Source organism: Eupeodes corollae, chromosome 1, assembly GCF_945859685.1.
Source record: "Eupeodes corollae chromosome 1, idEupCoro1.1, whole genome shotgun sequence".
NCBI classification, from domain to species: domain Eukaryota; kingdom Metazoa; phylum Arthropoda; class Insecta; order Diptera; family Syrphidae; genus Eupeodes; species Eupeodes corollae.
In genome coordinates this window covers 81,952,162-81,970,707 of record NC_079147.1, presented here as the reverse complement: position 1 = coordinate 81,970,707, position 18,546 = coordinate 81,952,162, and the positions used below count along the sequence as shown (strand labels likewise).

General features: G+C 36.8%; 1 protein-coding gene across 1 annotated transcript in view; it reads left to right on the top strand.

Moving 5' to 3' along the window:
• LOC129939765 (peroxidase) overlaps positions 1–14,271 on the top strand; it is a 48,328-nt gene extending 34,057 nt beyond the window's left edge. The window contains exons 10-12 of the mRNA XM_056047890.1: positions 2,243–2,363; positions 13,688–13,847; positions 14,122–14,271. Coding sequence (XP_055903865.1) covers positions 2,243–2,363; positions 13,688–13,847; positions 14,122–14,164 — 324 coding nt within the window. The 3' untranslated portion in view covers positions 14,165–14,271. The remainder of the gene's footprint in view (positions 1–2,242; positions 2,364–13,687; positions 13,848–14,121) is intronic.
• Positions 14,272–18,546: the final 4,275 nt, after the last annotated feature.

Below are 18,546 nucleotides of genomic sequence, written 5' to 3'. Positions count from 1 at the left end.
GGAACAAACCGAATACGACCTCTCGTTGGTAAGCAAATGGACTAGGAACTGTGGGCTGACAGTCAATCCAGCTAAAACAGAACTAGTTCTATTTACTAACAAGCTCAAAATACCTGATTTTAAAATACCTTCAATTGATCACTCAAAGTATCTCGTTGTGATCTTAGATAAAAAACTAAACTGGGGCCTGAACTCCAAAGATAGATTCACAAAGGCATCGATTGTCTGCAATAGAAAACCTGGGGACCAAGCCCTAAAATTATCAGATGGATGTATTCGGCAATAATTAGACCAATACTAACCTAGGGTAATTTAGTATGGGGGAAAGCTTTAGAAAAGAGCACAAACCTGAAAACTTTGACTCAAAGATCCACTCCAATGTGGGACTGGAAGTTATACTCAATCTAATTCCCCTAGATCTCCTTGTTCAAGAATCTGCTGCCAAAATTGCCCTGAGACTTAGTCAAACTGAAGTCTGGATAAACAGTTCTATAGAACATGCCCAGATTCTTCGTAAAGTTATGCCACGAGCTGATATCACCTTTTACATTGATGGCCAAGCGGCAATTAAAGCGATTACTGCAACTCAGGTAAAATCAAAGCTGGCTTCATGCTGCCGCGAAGAGCTAAAGGTTCTTGGCCCACAAATCAACATTAGATTCTGCAGGTCCCAGGCCACAGCGATATACTAGGCAACGAGAAAGCCGATGAATTAGCAAGATTAGGGTCAATGCTTGACGTAAGAAAAGCTCAGCTAGTTAGCTCCCCTACCTGTTTTTTTAAACAGGAAATCTCAAAAATAATAACTATCAAGGCCGATGAAAGGTGGAACCTTCTTGATACCTGTGGCACTACAAAAAATAATTTTAAATTTTGAATTTGGGTTTTATGAAGTAGGGGTTGGGATTGTGGCATTTATTTTGAACATTATGACGATATTTGTAGTACCCGTAACGTGATGGTTAAAGAGTTGGACTGTCATGAAAGAGGTCTTGGGTTTGATCCCTGCCTGTGCCATCTAAAGTTTTTATTTTCACGGGTACTAACTCTTGCGAGGAATTTATAAATCCTCCAAGAGTAATTCTGGTCTTGAAAAGTGCTTTTTCGAATAAGCCGGTCGGATTCAGCATGTAAACTGTAGGTCCCTTCTATCTCTGACAGTATTACTCGCACACAGGAATAATCGAGAGTTGTAAGTCACTAGGTCCTGGTTCTTCGTGTTCTGTGGCACCACTTTATTTATTTTTCTTATGTCTTATCATCCAATGACATATATTTAGAAAGGTCTTAAGAAATAATTAGAAAAACGTCAGAAAGCCCAAATAAAATGACCGTATCACCCAAACCAATTTCCAATATCGTAACGCCCGCACTTAGAAATGTCATAATGCCCAAAGATTTCCTTATTAAAATAGTGCCTCCATGAGACCTCACTGCTTGGGTTATAGAATTTGAGGTAGATGCGAAGTTGGGTGTTTGCAAAGTTTCTTTTCACTTAAAGAACCAGGTTTCAAAGATACTTGTCACACATAATACCAACCAACTACCTCATATCTCTTTATAAGTCCAATCGAGAGGTTACAGGGGGATAGCATGCCCTCCATACTTCACTATTTATACGCCATAATGCTGGTATTTCGTAGCTTTATTTCACTTTAAAAATTGGATTTACTTTGCTTTCTGAAAGTAAAATAAAGTCGTACACATTTGTTACGATTTTTTGACGTTCCGAGTTTTTGGGCGATCTAACATTTCTTAGTCTAATGTTTGCCATTGGGCGGTAAAATTTAAAACTCAAAATGTCATTGTGCGCAAAACAAACAAACATTTTTTTTAAGAATGACCAAATGTATAAACACATGAAATTTTTTGGCCGATATTTTAAAACTAATTTCGGTAACATGACATTGATTTTGGGCTTTAGCATTTTCTTCTGATAAAGTTTTTGGCTCATAGAGCCCTTCTTTGCGCGATATTTAACTTTTCATTTAACTTTTAAATTCATAAAGGTTGTAAACCAACATAATGTTAATACAATTGGCTTAGGGGCTATTAAATTTTTTAATTTGGACGATATGGTTTTAGGGCTAAAAGACCCAATGCCGTTGATTAATTAAATGTCAATTTGGTTACTGTACTGTCCCACTGTAAATCTCGCACTAATTAATCACATTCTTTCAATTCTCGCACGGATGGTTTGGTCAGATCTAATAAATTAATCGTACAAATTTTTGTTTTGCAGGAAATAACGAAATTAAAATCCGTCTACAAACATGTGTCCGATGTCGATCTAATTGTCGGTGGAATTTCTGAGATACCTGCTAATGGCTCAACTGTTGGACCGACATTCACCTGTATTTTGGGTAAGTTAAATTTCGCGCTTCAGCTACTTTCTTCGTCTCTTGTTTGGAGTTGCTTTTTTTGTAGTAATTACTGTCAAATTACTTACTTTAGAGACTAAATTAAATTGTTTACACTTCAAGCACTACTAGTTTAGTATCGTATGTGTAAATTTGTATTTCTGAGTTGTTTGTCTTGCGTGTATTTCATAAATTTGCTTATTAAGATATATCAAAGTTATAATTATTATTGTGTGACATTGAGGTTTTCTTACTTTCGTCTTGTTATTATTTTGTTTCATGTCAAAAGTTGCTGTCGAAAAAGCGGCAAATACAATATGAGGAAATAGAAGCAGCAACATAATAAATTGCATGTTGTTTTGTTGTTGGTTTCGTTAGAAATATAATTTTCAAAGCAGATTCACTATAGATAAGCTGATTCACAATAGGGTTAAGTGGATGGCTTGAATGTAAACTAAGCTTAAGCTTGTAAAAAAGCGACGGTAAATGTCAGAGTGGTCTTATTAATTAAAACAAATTTCTCGAGAAACATGATACAGGTATGTTAATAGTACAGAATTGTTGCCAAATCTTACAGGGCCCTGTGTCAAAATGTGTGTAAGGGCCTTACATATTTAAGTTATGAATTCTTATTTAATTGAAAATTAAATATAAACAGAAAAGTAGTAATAATCCATCATATCTAATTGAAAGAAATTCTATTTAAGCCTTTTTTTATCTCGTTTCAAATAGTGGATTTAGAATAGAGTCCAAATTGACAGGTTATGTACCTTTTTCTTATATTTAAAGTTTGAAACATTAGTACACTAAAACAGTGACAAACGAGTTGTCATAGAAACAATGTTTATAATTATGTAGATCTGATACTTACTCTACATTTCTGTGATCTTAGCACCAAAATCTGTCAATTTGATTTATTTTAAACGAACTTGGCAGGATTTTGGTTCACTGACTAAACCACATCGTAACGATTTCCTGGTAGTTGCGCTCCTAGATGGCAGGTCATATTTTAGGTACACCATGAAGGTTGTTTAATCTTTAAATTCTTACTTACTATGTTCTCTGACTTACTAAACTAGAGAAACTTATATGACCTCAACTAGCCATCGTGAATTGTTCAGGTGATAAATTCCTCCTAGCTCTTCCCTTTGCCATCGTGAACTGTTCGGGTGATAAATTCCTCCTAGCTCTTCCCTTAGTCTCTTTCCTTCACGAGCTTCGAAGTCCCGAAATCATTTGCCTTTGAACACTTCCATCGCCTAGCCTGAAATGTAGTCATTACCTTATTGAAGCTTATGCCGCTTAGGTCTTCGTATAAAAGAGCCAATAAGTTATTGGCTTTTTTACTCGGTATAATTGTTCCAGTAAAGTAAATTGTTTCGAAGTCATCTATTAATTAAACTTTGCAGTTTTCTGGTAACAGTTCTTGTTATCTACCAGGTTTCCCATATTTGAGCAGAACCATTGACAGAGAATGAAGTCTTTGCTCTCCCGATTGTAGATATAATTGCTTTCGAGTCACTGGAAACTCTTTACTCTCTCTATTGAAAATTGTGCTGTGCAAAATAAAACATGAAAAAGTAGACCCTCTAAATTGCACCAACTACAGAGACATCAGTCTCCTTAACATTACATATAAGATCCTTTCTGCCGTATTATGTGAACGACTGAAGCCGTTCGTCAACAACCTGATAGGTCCTTATCAGTGTAGCTTCAGACCAGGAAAGTCCACTATCGACCAAATATTCATATTACGGCAGATCTTGGAAAAAACCAAGGAGCTTCAAATCGATACCCACGATCTCTTTATCGGGAAGAGCTCTACAGAGCAATGTTAAATTTTGGCATCAAAACTTATCTGTGCAGAATGACGATGGAGAATGCACGCTGCTCTATCACGGTCGGAAAAGATCTCACCGATGCATTTGATGTCAAAAAAGGTTTTAGACAAGCCGATGCACTGTCATGTGACTTCATCAATATCATTCTGGAAAGAATTGTGCAAAACTCAACCATCAATACTTGAGGCACAATCTTCCAAAGGTCCATCCAATAACTCGGATACGCATATGATATTGACATAATTGGAAGGTCAAAGCGTGATGTCAGTGAAGCGTTTTTGAGCACTGCGACGGAAGCGAGAAGATGGGTTTAGTGGTCAATGAGGGCAAGACCAAGCTGTCATCAAAAATAGACATTGAATAACGACGTCTTTTACAAAACGTCACCATGGAGAGCTATAACTTCGAGGTATTTAAGGACTTTGTCTACCTATGCACCGCTATAAACACAGACAACGACACCAGCGCTGAAATAAAGCGAAGAATAACTCTTGCAAATCGCTGCTTCTTTGGACTTAAAAAGCAATTGAGAAGTAAAGTCATCTCTCGAGCATCTAAAATCACCATCTATAAGACACTCAATATCCCGGTTCTCATTTATGGCGCTGAGGTCTGGACCCTGTCAAAGAAAGATGAGAACGTCTTAGGATGCTTCGAGAGAAAAATTCTTCGGGTGATTTTTGGTCCCGTACGCATAGATGGAGAATGGAGGAGAAGATATAACGACGAACTATACGGGCTGTACAGCGACACTGACCTACTTAACAGAATTAAAGTCCAACGGCTTAGATGTCTCGGTCGTGTAGAGCGAATGGACATCAACGCTCCAGCCCAGAAGGTCTTCGAATCCAAGCGGCGCAGTAAAGGAAGATCGCGACTCAGGTGGCGCACGCAGGTGGGTTAATACCTTAACCGACTTGGGGCGCGAAACTAGAGACAGCTAGCTAGGGACCGAGCCGGCTGGAGGCGCATGTTGGCTGAAGGCCCAGGTCCGCCACAGACTGTAGCGCCACCTTAAGTAAGTAAGTTGTGCAAATTTCATCAGGGAGGAAAACTAACAACAACATTAGTTTTTCCCATATTGAATTTCAGGCCCACCGTTTTAGAGACAGAGAAAGCTTCAGGTAGGTTGGGAGATTCCTTCGTATACATTGTTTTCGTGTCAATAAAATTAGACGTTGAATTCTTCTGACAAAATATCTTCATACCAGAAGTGACATTTATGAGTTTATCCAGAATACTCCACCTCATAAAAACATGTAAATAATCTTAACATGTTTAAAGTTTAAACACAGTGCGAGTTTTAGGAAAATATTGAAGAATTGAAAGGGAAAAAAAGAGTTGGGTAAAGCATATTACATTCTCGATGTTCGGTTAAAAAAGAATCTCTTGATGGTACTTCCGAAAACGAGCTCAGTGTTAAACTGATGTTCATGAATGGAAGTGAGAGTATTACGGCAGAATTATTCGAGGTGGAGAATGCAACTGCTAATTCGACAGAATAGTGTTTGTAAAAATAACTGTAGAACAACGAAAGGCATGAAACATTGCGGCGGTTTCGAGTGATGTAATTATTTCGGTTATCATTTTCAAAGCACTTTTTTGGATGCTATCCAAAAGACTTAAATTTGTTTAAGGGTTACCTGCCCAAATATGCGAGTAATATTCAAGGTTTGGACGAATGAAGGCTTTGTTAATTATAGCCAGATCGGAAGGGATGACAAAATTGTCTGTGATACACAAACTTAGTGCTGAAAGTTGATTAGTTTCCTGAGCATTGATTTTTGGAAGCATTAAATTCTACATGGTTAATAATTCCGCATTGAGCAATGTTGTCGAAATCGGAATTTAATTAACTAAATATACGCTGCCGTTGAACTTCCACATCCTAATGACATGTATGTTAATGTTTTTTCTAGAAGAACCTTATTCCAGCCAAGGAAACAATAGCTTTGATTGAATTATTCATTAACATTTTATTTTTCTTATTTGGGTTTTATTTTAGAAACATAATTAAGTTGAATTTTATCTACTTTTAATTATCTTTTATTTGTTGTCTATAAATCAAAAACCAAAAGAAAAGATCTATTTTAAAATTAATAATAACTTGGGTGGAATCAGCTGAGGTGATAAGTGATTCCCACATTTTTGATAATCAAATGTGATTAAAACCAATCTTTTTTTCTGTATAAGGTAAATCAATACATTTCAATTTGATTGACCGATTTCCAATAAAAATGTGCGCAACACTTCTTCGTCAGTTCTTACGATTGTTTCCAATGACACTCCCTAAGTAGGCTCGATTGATAAAGCCAATTTGCTTGCAGCACAGTTTGCTGTTAATTCGATGCTGCCAATGAGTGACATGACTCCTCCTGTAAGTGAAAGCTTAAACGATTATATGGGGCGAAACTTTTTTCGCACTCGTACAGGTGCTAAAGTACTAAAAAATCTTGACATTCACAAATCCACTGGCCCAGATTGTATCCCCGCTATTGTTCTGAAGAGGTGTTTTTCACCGCTGGGAAAACCACTGTGTAAGCTTTTCCATCTGTCCTCTTCTACTGGTCTCTTTCCGAGTGGATGTATAACTGCATTTGTCCACCTTGTCCCTAAAAAAGCGAATTCTCCTCCCCCTCTAATTATCGTCCAAGTCCACTTACGTCCCTTCTTTTGAAGATCATGGAAACGCTAATTAATTTTCAGCATAAGAAATATCTTGAAGAACGGTTAAGAAGTTTCTTAATGACCGGCACTATGGCTTTCGTTGCAATAGGTCCACTGGTGGTCTCATGGTTTATCTCATCGAACAGTTTAACAAGTTTTGTTAGAAATTACTTTTCGGACCGTTCAATTCAAGTAGTATTGGACGGGTTTAAATCTGATATCCACAAAATAAATGCTGGAGTGCCCTAGGGCTCCGTTTTGTCTCCGACGCTCTTCCTTGTTTTTATAAATGATCTTTTGTCTGAAACATCTAACCCACTTAATTGTTTCGTTGATGACAGTACCCTCAGCTTTTCATATTCGTTTTTAGATTCTCCTCCTTGTTCTTCGGATGTGGACTACCATAGGCAGCGTATGATTAGCTCATTAAATTCTGATCTTGACAGCATTGTTCAATGCTGATTCAAAAACCGTGTAGAATTTAATGCTTCGAAAACCCAATGCTGTCTACTGTCGCAAAAGCGTAACTCTACCCTAATGCCACTTTACATGAGTGGTACTTGCATCGAGGAGACTGATCAACTGTTAGTTCTAGATGCAAGAAGTTTTTTAGGAAAAGCACGTAATCAAACGTAATGTGACTCCAAACGGAAGCTCTAGTTCAATTATCTGAACATTTGGTTTGTCTGACAGCTCAATAGCTATAAAAAAAATCAACAAACAATATATTTGTTCTCTTGGAGGGATAAAATAAAAAAAAATTTATTCAAAGCAACCTCGAAGCAGGCCCACCCTAACGCAGCTGAAGCGTGTTTATGATTCAGCCATTAAGTACAGAGATTCTTTCTTAGGCTGCAATTCACGAATGTGGAACACTTTTCAGGCTCAATATTTCCATTCTTTACAATGTGCAGACATTTAAAACCAATGTGCATCGGTTTCTCCTTTCTAATCATACCCTCTTTTCCTAATTGCTCGTATTGTATTTAATCAATATAATGGTATTCATAACCCCTTTAGTGCGCGCACAATATAAAAAAACTGCATGTTATTGTGACAGCTGTTTAGAAACCACTAGTAACTATCACTTTACACATAATAAATTGATTGATTTCATCTTTATTGGCCAAGTTCAATTTAGGGTTGGATAGGCTATCCTGGATAGATACTTTTTTGGATACCTTATTGAACGAGTTGGATAGAATAATTGAGATAATTGTCAAAAAATAAAAATAGTTTTCAGCTGTTCACACAAAGCAGATTTCGGGGTCCAAATAATAATTATGTTAATAAATTCACTAGATTTTTTTACCAAAAACTATACAAATTTGAAATCAATTTTCGAATGTTGAATTAGCTGTTCTGTCGTTTACCCATGCTTTCCAGAAATTGTTGGATACGTTCCGATTTCTTTTTTAATAGCCCAGCTGTTTAGGATGTGCTGTTCTCTAACACGTTAAAAACTACCATAAAGATATCCGGATAATCTATCTATCTGAGATTGAACGCTTTCATTCTGTGCACCTCATGTCACTCTGACAGTACAAAACATCTAATACCGCGTTTACAAGGAGAATTGAATCCGAATTGAATCAGGATTTAGCGCCGTATAGACCTGGATCGGATCGAAATAGGATTACTCGATCCGATCCCACTGAAAGAGGTGAATCGAATCGAAAATTTTTTTGTAAACCTGAATCGGGGAATCGAGTTAATGGTGTGTGAGGTCTTGCTTGTGTGCGTGCGATAAGTTTTTTCTATTTTGTTTGTTCTAAGCAAAAATACTCCATTTAAATGAAGTATTTTTGGTTATAAGCTGAATTTAATTTGGCGCTCGTCTTTGTGTTGAGAGCATTGTTTTAAAATTTGAAAATTATTCACGTAGCAGTACGCACACAAATACAACCCAAATGTCATTTCGATTCCATTTGAATTCGATTCCTCGATTCAGTGCCACCATATACCTGGATCGAGATCTCAATTCGATTCGATTCGATTCCTCGATCTCCTCTTGTAACCAGGGTATAAGGCTTAAGCTAGTTATGTATTAGTTCAGGGCCACGTGGGTGATTTCATGTGTTTCAAAAATCGCTTTGAGATGACCCCAGGGCTACTTTGGAGCTCAATGAATAAACCTTTTATTCGATCTCTATTATTTCACCACTTAATAAAAATCAGTTTAATGTGAATTCAACTTTGACATAAACAAAAAAAAACAGGCTTCTGTTATATTTCCCAATTTTTCATTTAAAGTGGTTACATCGTGTAGCAGGGTTAATAATAGCTTTAGAGTATTTATTCGACAAGTTTAATGTGATGAGTGAATGATTACGCTCTTATACCATGTGATTAAATGTGGTTAACTATTATTTAATAAAACCTCAAGCATAATAATTTATTTATTACTGTCAAAGTTGTAGCACATTGCTTGTAGTAGAGAGAACATAAAACAAATTATGACAACAATAAACAACCAACCAATCGATAATAAAATCAACATAAATAGCTTTGGCTTGAACTTTATTACCAAACGTACAAAGTGTTTTTGAGTACAGCTTAAAGAAATTTGCAACAAATTGTTTATATTCTGTTTAAAGCTTGAGGCAGGTCTTTACAATCGACATCACCGAAACCGTAGGAAACAGCAACTGTGGTACCAATTTAATTGAAGTGTTTCATAAAAGTCTCATTTTATCATTTGAATAATCAAACCACCTATCATAGAAATTGTGTAATATCAACATCCAGCAATATTTGCTTTTTGTTTTTGTTAATTGAAACAAGTTAAACAATTTAATTTTATTTGATAATTTATAAATTTTTAAATAGTAATTACAAGTGCTCTCTAAAGTGAAGGATTCAGTACAATTTTATTAATATACTTGATAGATTTTAAAAAGGTTCTCAATGATAAGTTTTGTTCTTTTGAGTGATTACGATTTTAAGTTGTATGCAACTTAAAATTGTTTAATTTAAAAACTCTTCTTTTCCAATTTTGAGTAAAACGAAAAAGACTGTTTAAAGCTGATAAAATGACATTACCGATTGGTTAAAAGGCTAAATTTGAAGTTTGGATTAATCTTTATCTATTTCTTTTGCTTTTGAACCTATAAGATAAATCTAAAAATTATAAAAATTCAATTCAATTTTGAACAGAAGAGTTTTGAAAATTACGATTGGAATAGTTGAGTTTCAACCTTTTTAGGAATAGAGGAGTTTTGAAAATAAAGTAAACTTTTTTTTATCGAGTTAATTATAATTTTTTACTAACAGAAAATTTAAAATTTAAAAAAAAAATAGGTAAAAACTTAAAATAACTTCACAGCAATGTTTATTAATTATTTAAAAAAAAAAACGAATTCAAAATTTCAAAAGTTTCAGTCTTAACCTATTACGGAAGTAATTAAGGAAATAAATATTATAAGCTAATAATACAATTTTATATACGGAAATCTTTGATTTCTTCTTGCTCTTCACAAATCTGACTTGTTTCAGTTTCAGCATCATGGTTTTCATCCATGCAGGAGTCTTTTGTAAAATAAAAGTCTTTCCAATTTTCTCCACTCAGCGCCAAAGTGTGATGTTTAAATGGTGGACATGTGCATTCAAGAGGACACAAGCGTCCACAGGTTTTTCTCAAAACCCACCTCTGTCTATCAACTCCTACTGTCACCTCCCCGTGGTAAACATCGGGTGCCTAGCACCTTAACTGGAGATTGGAATTCAACCCCAGTGTAAAGTTGTTGGGGGCAACAAACGAGAGAGGGGGGGGAAGGTGTTTACACTACGGCACCTCTCCTTATCCAGACGGCAGCGGAGGAATTCCCGAGATGGAATCAAGGGTGCTGTCTACAGTTCCAGTAAGGTTGAATTACTAAGTGATCACCTAATATGGCTTCTACGACTTATTCAGATCCAAGGCCTATAAAGAGCGGTTTTATACGGCTGCCAATCCCTGGAGTTATACTTAGGATCTATCCCTCCAGGTTGGGGGCTGTTCCGTCGGGGTGACTTCCCGGCCACGTAAAAACATCATAGTTGCGAAGCACCAACAAGCCTCGGATACGGACGGATTTACTGTTGACAACCTACGCAAACGAATTAAGGACAACGAACTTCGCTGAAAAATTAGCAGATGCCCTAGACTGCTATGAAGCAGACATCACCAACATCCAGAAAATACGATGGGATGGGCCGGGCAAAAAGAGGATAAAAAACACATCAAGGCTAAATTCGGCAACATGAGCCTGATATGCGCGAACGCCCCCACAGAAGAGAAAGACGACAACACCAAAGATATGTTCTTCGAGCTCTTAGACAAAACATATGAGCAGTGCCCTCGCTACGATATTAAAATAGTCCTGGGCGATTTTAATGCCAAGCTAGAAAGGGAAAACATCTTTGGTGAAATAATCGGGAAAAACACCCTGCACGAGAACTCTTCCGACAACGGATTCAGGCTCATAGATTTTGCTGCGGGCAAAACGTCATGGTAGCCAGTACGCGTTTTCCACACTTCGACTTCCACAAAGGACAATGGAGTTCTCCAGATCAATCTACCGTCAACCAGATTGACCATATTGCGATCGACGCCAGACACGCTTCCGGCATCATGGAAGTCTGAACTTTCCAAGGAACTAGTATCGACTCGGAACACTATCTCGTTGTAACCAAGGTAGCACTTCGGGTTTCCAGAATTAAGGGAAAACAGGGAAGTGCTGGGAGTAGATACATCTTCAAACGGCTACAATCGCCAAATCCTTTTCCGATCAAGTTACAAGTAACCCTTCTCGAAGTTCTCTGATCTCTGCCCTTAACACAATGTATCGAAAACCAGTGGCAACATTGCCAAGATGCAATCAGAGAAGCCGCCTCTGATGTGCTGGGTTTCAAGCAGCCACCAACAGGGAACCCCTGGTTTGATGAGGAATGTCGGCAGGCAAATGCAGCCAAACAACAGGAACGCAAAGCATCACTGCATAAAAGGACGAGAGCTACTCATGAGCTCTATGAGCAGAAGAGGCGAGAGGAACACCGACTTCTCAGAGGGAAAATAGAGGGCATGAGAAGCGTGCGGTCGAAGATGTTGAGAGGTTTAAAAGCAGGAATGAAGTTCGAAAGTTTTATGAACTGGTGAAACGAAATTTACGGGTACATAAACCTTGAACCGAAGGCTGCAAAGAGGAAAGTGGAAACATCATAGTGGAACCGCAGTCAATGCTGAGGATATGAAATGACGTCTTCTGCAGACTGTATAACGGCGACGACGAACCGTATTCCGCTGTCAGGCAAGATGATCCATTCAACATAGACGACGAAATCTAACAATCCCGTCCTCCCGACATAGACGAAGTAAGGATTTCCATATCTAAGCTGCAATCTAATAAAGCCGCTGGAGTGGATGCCTTGAAAGCCGAGCTCTTTAAAGCAGCTGGAGATAAGTTGGTTAGGAGCATGCACCAACTTATCTGTCGGAAGAAAGCATGCCCGATGAATGGAACCTCAGTATTGTTTGCCCGATCCTGAAAAAAGGAGACCCTCTAAACTGCACCAACTATAGAGGAATCAGTCTACTTAACATCGCCTGTAAAAACTTCTCTGCCGTAATATGTGAACGTCTAAAGCCCATCGTCAACAACCTGATAGGTACTTATCTGTGAGGTTTTAGACCAGGAAAGTCCACAGTTGATCAAAAATTCACATTACGGTAGATCCTGGAAAAACCCCAGGAACACCAAATCGACATCCACCACCTTTTCATCTACTTCAAGGCCGCATATGACAGCATCTACAGGGACGAACTGTATAAAGTCTTGTCTTGTTTTGGCATCACTGCCAAACTCGTCCGTTGGTGCAGGATGACCATGGAGAATTCAAGCGGCTCCATAAAGGTTGGAAACAACTTAACACACCCCTTCGATGTCAAAAAAGGTTTTAGACAAGGTGATGAGATGTCATGTGGTTTTACTAACATCGTGCTTGGAAGAATAGTGCAGATCTCACGCGTCAACACTAGAGGCACTATCTTTCAAAAGTCTGTCCAATAACTAGCATATGCTGATGACATTAACAAAATCGGCTTGATGTTGCTTGAACTCGAAACCAGAGATATCTAGCTAGAGACCGAGCTAAATGGAGAAGTTTGTTGCGTGAGCCCCTAGTTCACACAGGACTGTAACGCCACCTTTAGTAAGTAAGTGTTTAGACAACTTACCAGAACTCCGGTCACCACCAAGCTTCTCACTTGGTGCCTCTCCACTGCGTAAGATATTTGTGCAGATCCGTTGTAGTCGAAATGTACTGACGACATGAAAACATTTTTTGACATACATACTCTTATAGGGCGACAGGATTTCCTGGAACACATGGTGTAGGAAATCAAAATATTTGTTCTGGGTCCTCCTTTCAATCCGTCAGTGCGTTTTGGAAGTAGTGCTTGACAGAATGCCATTAAAAAGCTGTCCTGCTCTTTTTTGGAAATGTTCATGTGATACATGCGGAAATAATTGTATGCGTCTGACGGCAGTTAAACTTTTTACCTTTATGGTTGCAATTTGGAATCTGTGGAAGGTCTTTTGCAGAATATCTATAAAAATAGTTAGGGGTATTACTACTGAGATGCAGGATTGTAACAAGTTTTGATAAATTTTAGTTACTTACATAGAAGAGGGATCTTCTAAAGAAACCTTTCTCATACTTAACTCATGTTTGAATAAAAGTGAAATAGAAGAGTTTTGAAATCATACCCTTAGTATATCCACCATTTTGACAACCTCTTTAATATTTGTTTAATTCTTTTTTTCTTATATTTTTTAACAGGTGAACAATTCTCGAAAATCCGCCAATGGCATCATAACCTAGTTGAAGATCCTGTGTCATTTGATAGTAAAATGAAAAAAGTCACTGCCGCTAAGTTAATGTGTGGTAATTCAGAATTAAAGGAAGTTCCTAAAAATATATTCTACATCGCTTCAAATACGTAAGTTAAAAACGGCCATATTATTGCGTTTCTTCAAAACAATTTTAAGGCAGAACTAAATTTAGAGAAATTGAAAGGGTTTGAAGTTCCTCAAAAATTTGATTTAAATTTCAATAAAAATGTATTGTACAAAATCACGTATAACCTGCAACTCTTCAAACTATTTCTGTTGTTAAATTTATTCTGAAGAAGCTCAAAAATATGGCTGTAAATATTTAAAATTTCTTCAGTTCGAACTTATCTTAAACAAAAATATTTTTGTTTTATCCCACAGAAACCCCCTGGTGCCATGTTACGAGTTGTTGAGGTCATCTTAATTAATCACATAAATAAACAAAGAGCTGATAATGAACAATCCCAATGTATATGGTCTGATTTATTATTGTTTTCGTCGTCAACAATAAAAAGTACATAAATAAGTAAATCACTTTGTAGTTTTCAAGTTAATATTCCAGAAAATTAATACCTCTATGAACAAATTTTGGCCGATTCAAGTCAAAGAACAAAGACTTTGGGGAAGTAGAGGAAATTATTTGAAATTTTTGAGATATAATGTTATGCAATAAAAACAATAACAAATTAGTCTATTATTGAAAAATGTATATGGGTAACTACGCTAATTGTTCCCAGTTTTTTAATAGTTTGTTACAATTTTAATAATTCCATATTGCCCATGCAAACCATGCTCTTCCGCCGTCCGATTGAATAACTTAAACACTTTAAAGAAGTAGGTAAATCAATTTTTCTTCAAACGACCGACGCGACGTAAGAGGAGGTAAAATAATTTTAGAAAAATATGCAAATATTTCCGGAAAATTACGAGAAACTTAATGTTCATTGGGACGAAAAATTTATGAAGCGACTAAACTTTATTCATATTTTGGAATAAATTAATTTTAAGTGTAGCACAGTTAACTTTTTTGTTGGTATGAGTGGTTTTTTTTTCAAAGATTGTTAAAAGATTATTTATTTCTCAAAACCGTTAAGCAATTTGAAAATAAATGATCTAATTATTATTTGTAATTAAGATTCTTGGAATTGTAATTAAAGAATGTAGACTCAGAACAAACTAAAACTATAAGCCTTGGAACTTCCATATACATGCAAGTCACAATTTTTGGGAACCGGTGGAAATAGTAGAAGATCTCCAATACCTAATGAGTATGTTTATATGAATGGTAAGTATCAATAGCAGTGGTCTATTTCACCAAATTACAATTACAATCACAAATTTGTAAACTGATTTTCTGTTTCACAAACTACAAAATTCAATCCAACAAATTTGTAAGAAAAGAGACACAAAATAGGGGAAATTGTAATTTCTAATTACAAAAAAAAAAGTTTCACCGTTTGATTTCCAGACTTGTAAACTACAATTTGTTTTCACAAATTTGTAAGTCAGCGGACAGAGAAGTCAGCTATGAATAAACAACATACATTTTTTCTTGGAAGCTTAATACGTGGGAAAAAGATGTGTTATTCGGTAAATCTTCAAACGTTTGACACACATTGCCAAGATTATGTAGTGGCAAAATTTTTTGGAAAATATAAAATCCCATGTCCTTTCATTTCCTCCGAATTAACACGTTTCAAGCGAAACTTTTCATTGAATGTAAAGGTATCAGAAATTTCATTATTATACGCGGTCGATACATTTTTCTTCGTCTACGTATATGTTGCACGAAATGGTCACTTAAATCAGTATCGGTGCTAATATACCTGCGACGACGTAACGAAATTCTTAGACTGGAGACAATATTCTTATTGCAAATTACAAATTGAAATGAAATCTACACATCATCTTTCTATTGTAAGAAATTTTCATAAACTGAACAAAATTGTAAATATAGGTAAAGGGTGATATTTTTGAGGTTAGGATTTTCATGCATTAGTATTTGACAGATCACGCGGGATTTCAGACATGGTGTCAAAGAGAAAGATGCTCAGTATGCTTTGACATTTCATCGTGAATAGACTTACTAACGAGCAATGCTTGCAAATCATTGAATTTTATTACCAAAATCAGTGTTCGGTTCGAAATGTGTTTCGCGCTTTACGTCCGATTTATGGTCTACATAATCGACCAAGTGAGCAAACAATTAATGCGATTGTGACCAAGTTTCGCACTCAGTTTACTTTATTGGACATTAAACCAACCACACGAATGCGTACAGTGCGTACAGAAGAGAATATTGCGTCTGTTTCTGAGAGTGTTGCTGAAGACCGTGAAATGTCGATTCGTCGCCGTTCGCAGCAATTGGGTTTGTGTTATTCGACCACATGGAAGATTTTACGCAAAGATCTTGGTGTAAAACCGTATAAAATACAGCTCGTACAAGAACTGAAGCCGAACGATCTGCCACAACGTCGAATTTTCAGTGAATGGGCCCTAGAAAAGTTGGCAGAAAATCCGCTTTTTTATCGACAAATTTTGTTCAGCGATGAGGCTCCTTTCTGGTTGAATGGCTACGTAAATAAGCAAAATTGCCGCATTTGGAGTGAAGAGCAACCAGAAGCCGTTCAAGAACTGCCCATGCATCCCAAAAAATGCACTGTTTGGTGTGGCATTGGACCGTATTTTTTCAAAGATGCTGTTGAACGCAACGTTACGGTGAATGGCGTTCAATGCTAACAAACTTTTTGTTGCCAAAAATGGAAGAACTGAACTTGGTTGACATGTGGTTTCAACAAGATGGCGCTACATGCCACACAGCTCGCGATTCTATGGCCATTTTGAGGGAAAACTTCGGAGAACAATTCATCTGAAGGAATGGACCGGTAAGTTAGCCACCAAGATCATGCGATTTGACGCCTTTAGACTATTTTTTATGGGGCTACGTCAAGTCTAAAGTCTACACAAATAAGCCAGCAACTATTCCAGCTTTGGAAGACAACATTTCCGAAGAAATTCGGGCTATTCCGGCCGAAATGCTCGAAAAAGTTACCCAAAATTGGACTTTCCGAATGGACCACCTAAGACGCAGCCGCGGTCAAGATTTAAATGAAATTATCTTCAAAAAGTAAATGTCATGGACCAATCTAACGTTTCAAATAAAGAGTCGATGAGATTTTGCAAATTTTATGCGTTTTTTTTTTTTTAAAAAAGTTCTCAAGCTCTTAAAAAATCACCGTTTATATGATACATTGTTTGGTGTATTTGAACGCAAGAGTGTTGCTGGCCAATTACTGCTGCGAAAAGAATTATTGCCGATGCGATACAAAGATGGAGATGAAATCAATAAATATTTTCTGCAGTTTTATCATGTAGTGCGTGAGTTGAAATCCATTGGTGCAACATTAGAAGAGCTGAATGTGGTATGCCATTTGATTTTAACTTTACCAAAATCTTTTGATGGCTTAATTTGCCGCACTGGAAACGATGGATACGACCAAATTAACGATTGAATTTGTTAAAAGTGCCCTTTTCATGAATGTGGAAAGCGCGAAGCTAGTAATAGTGGGCGTACCGTTAAATCAAGCGACTCAATGGCTATTCAAGCAGACCGTTCGAAAATAATTTGTCACAGATGCAAAAAGCCAGGCCACATCAAATCCAAATGTAAGGTTAATTTGTCGAACAAAAGTGATTCGTATGGTAAGAAAAATGCAGGTGCTGCGCTACAAAAAATGAGGAACCGGAATTCTTACATTGTGAAGAACAAATATTATCAAAGAGTAAGTGAACAACATTGAAATTGCGTGTAGCAGTATAAGTGAATTGTCAAGAAAAAGTAATGAGAGCTTTGAAGAAATTCATTTTGTTTTTGATTCGGGTGCTACTCATCATATTGTTAATAGTAAAGTATTTTTCAACGATATGCACAGAATAGAACCGATAAATATTTCAACAGCAAAAGCAGGTGATTCCTTGGAAGCAAACCAGCATGGCGACATTTCGGTCACGACTTTCTTTAATGGAGATAATTCAACAAAAACTATTCAAAACGTCGTGTTTGTTAAGAATCTAAAATATAATTTGATGTCAATTCCTTAATTACTGACAAAGGCTACAAGATCACCTTTAATGGTGTTAATGCCCTAATCTCCAAAAATGGTCAAAATATGTTCCCAGCTCGTCGAAATGATCAACTGTATCAAGTCACTATTTATGTTGACCGTAGTGTGTATGCTTCATTTGCTGGTACGGACAAATTCAGCAAAGCTTCGCAAACGTTATGGCATTTTCGTTTAGCTCAATTAAATGTCAATGATATGAAGAAGATGGTGAATCAAAACATGGCAACTGGATTGGTAGAATTAGGTATAAATAGTGCTGACAAATTTTGTGAATCGTGTGTAAACAGACGCGTTTACCATATCCACCACGAAAGGAAATCCGATCTGAACGTATTTTGGAGCTCATCCATGCAGATGTCAGCGGTGCAATGAGTGAAGTGGCACATAATGGTTCCAGATTCTTTGTTGCTTTTACTGATGATTTTTCAAAATCATCATACTTTATGTATGCAAAACGTATTTTAAGGTACATACAGGGAACATCTGATATGACAATGGTTTATCGTCGTGATTCTGAGGCTGATATTTTGACTGGATACGCCTATTCTGACTGGGCTGGTGATAAGAACGAACGCAAATCAACATCGGGATAATATGTATTCAAGGTCTTTGGGAATACAGTAAGTTGGTTAACACAAAAGCAACCAACTATTAGCCTGTCATCAACTGAAGCTGAGTATTT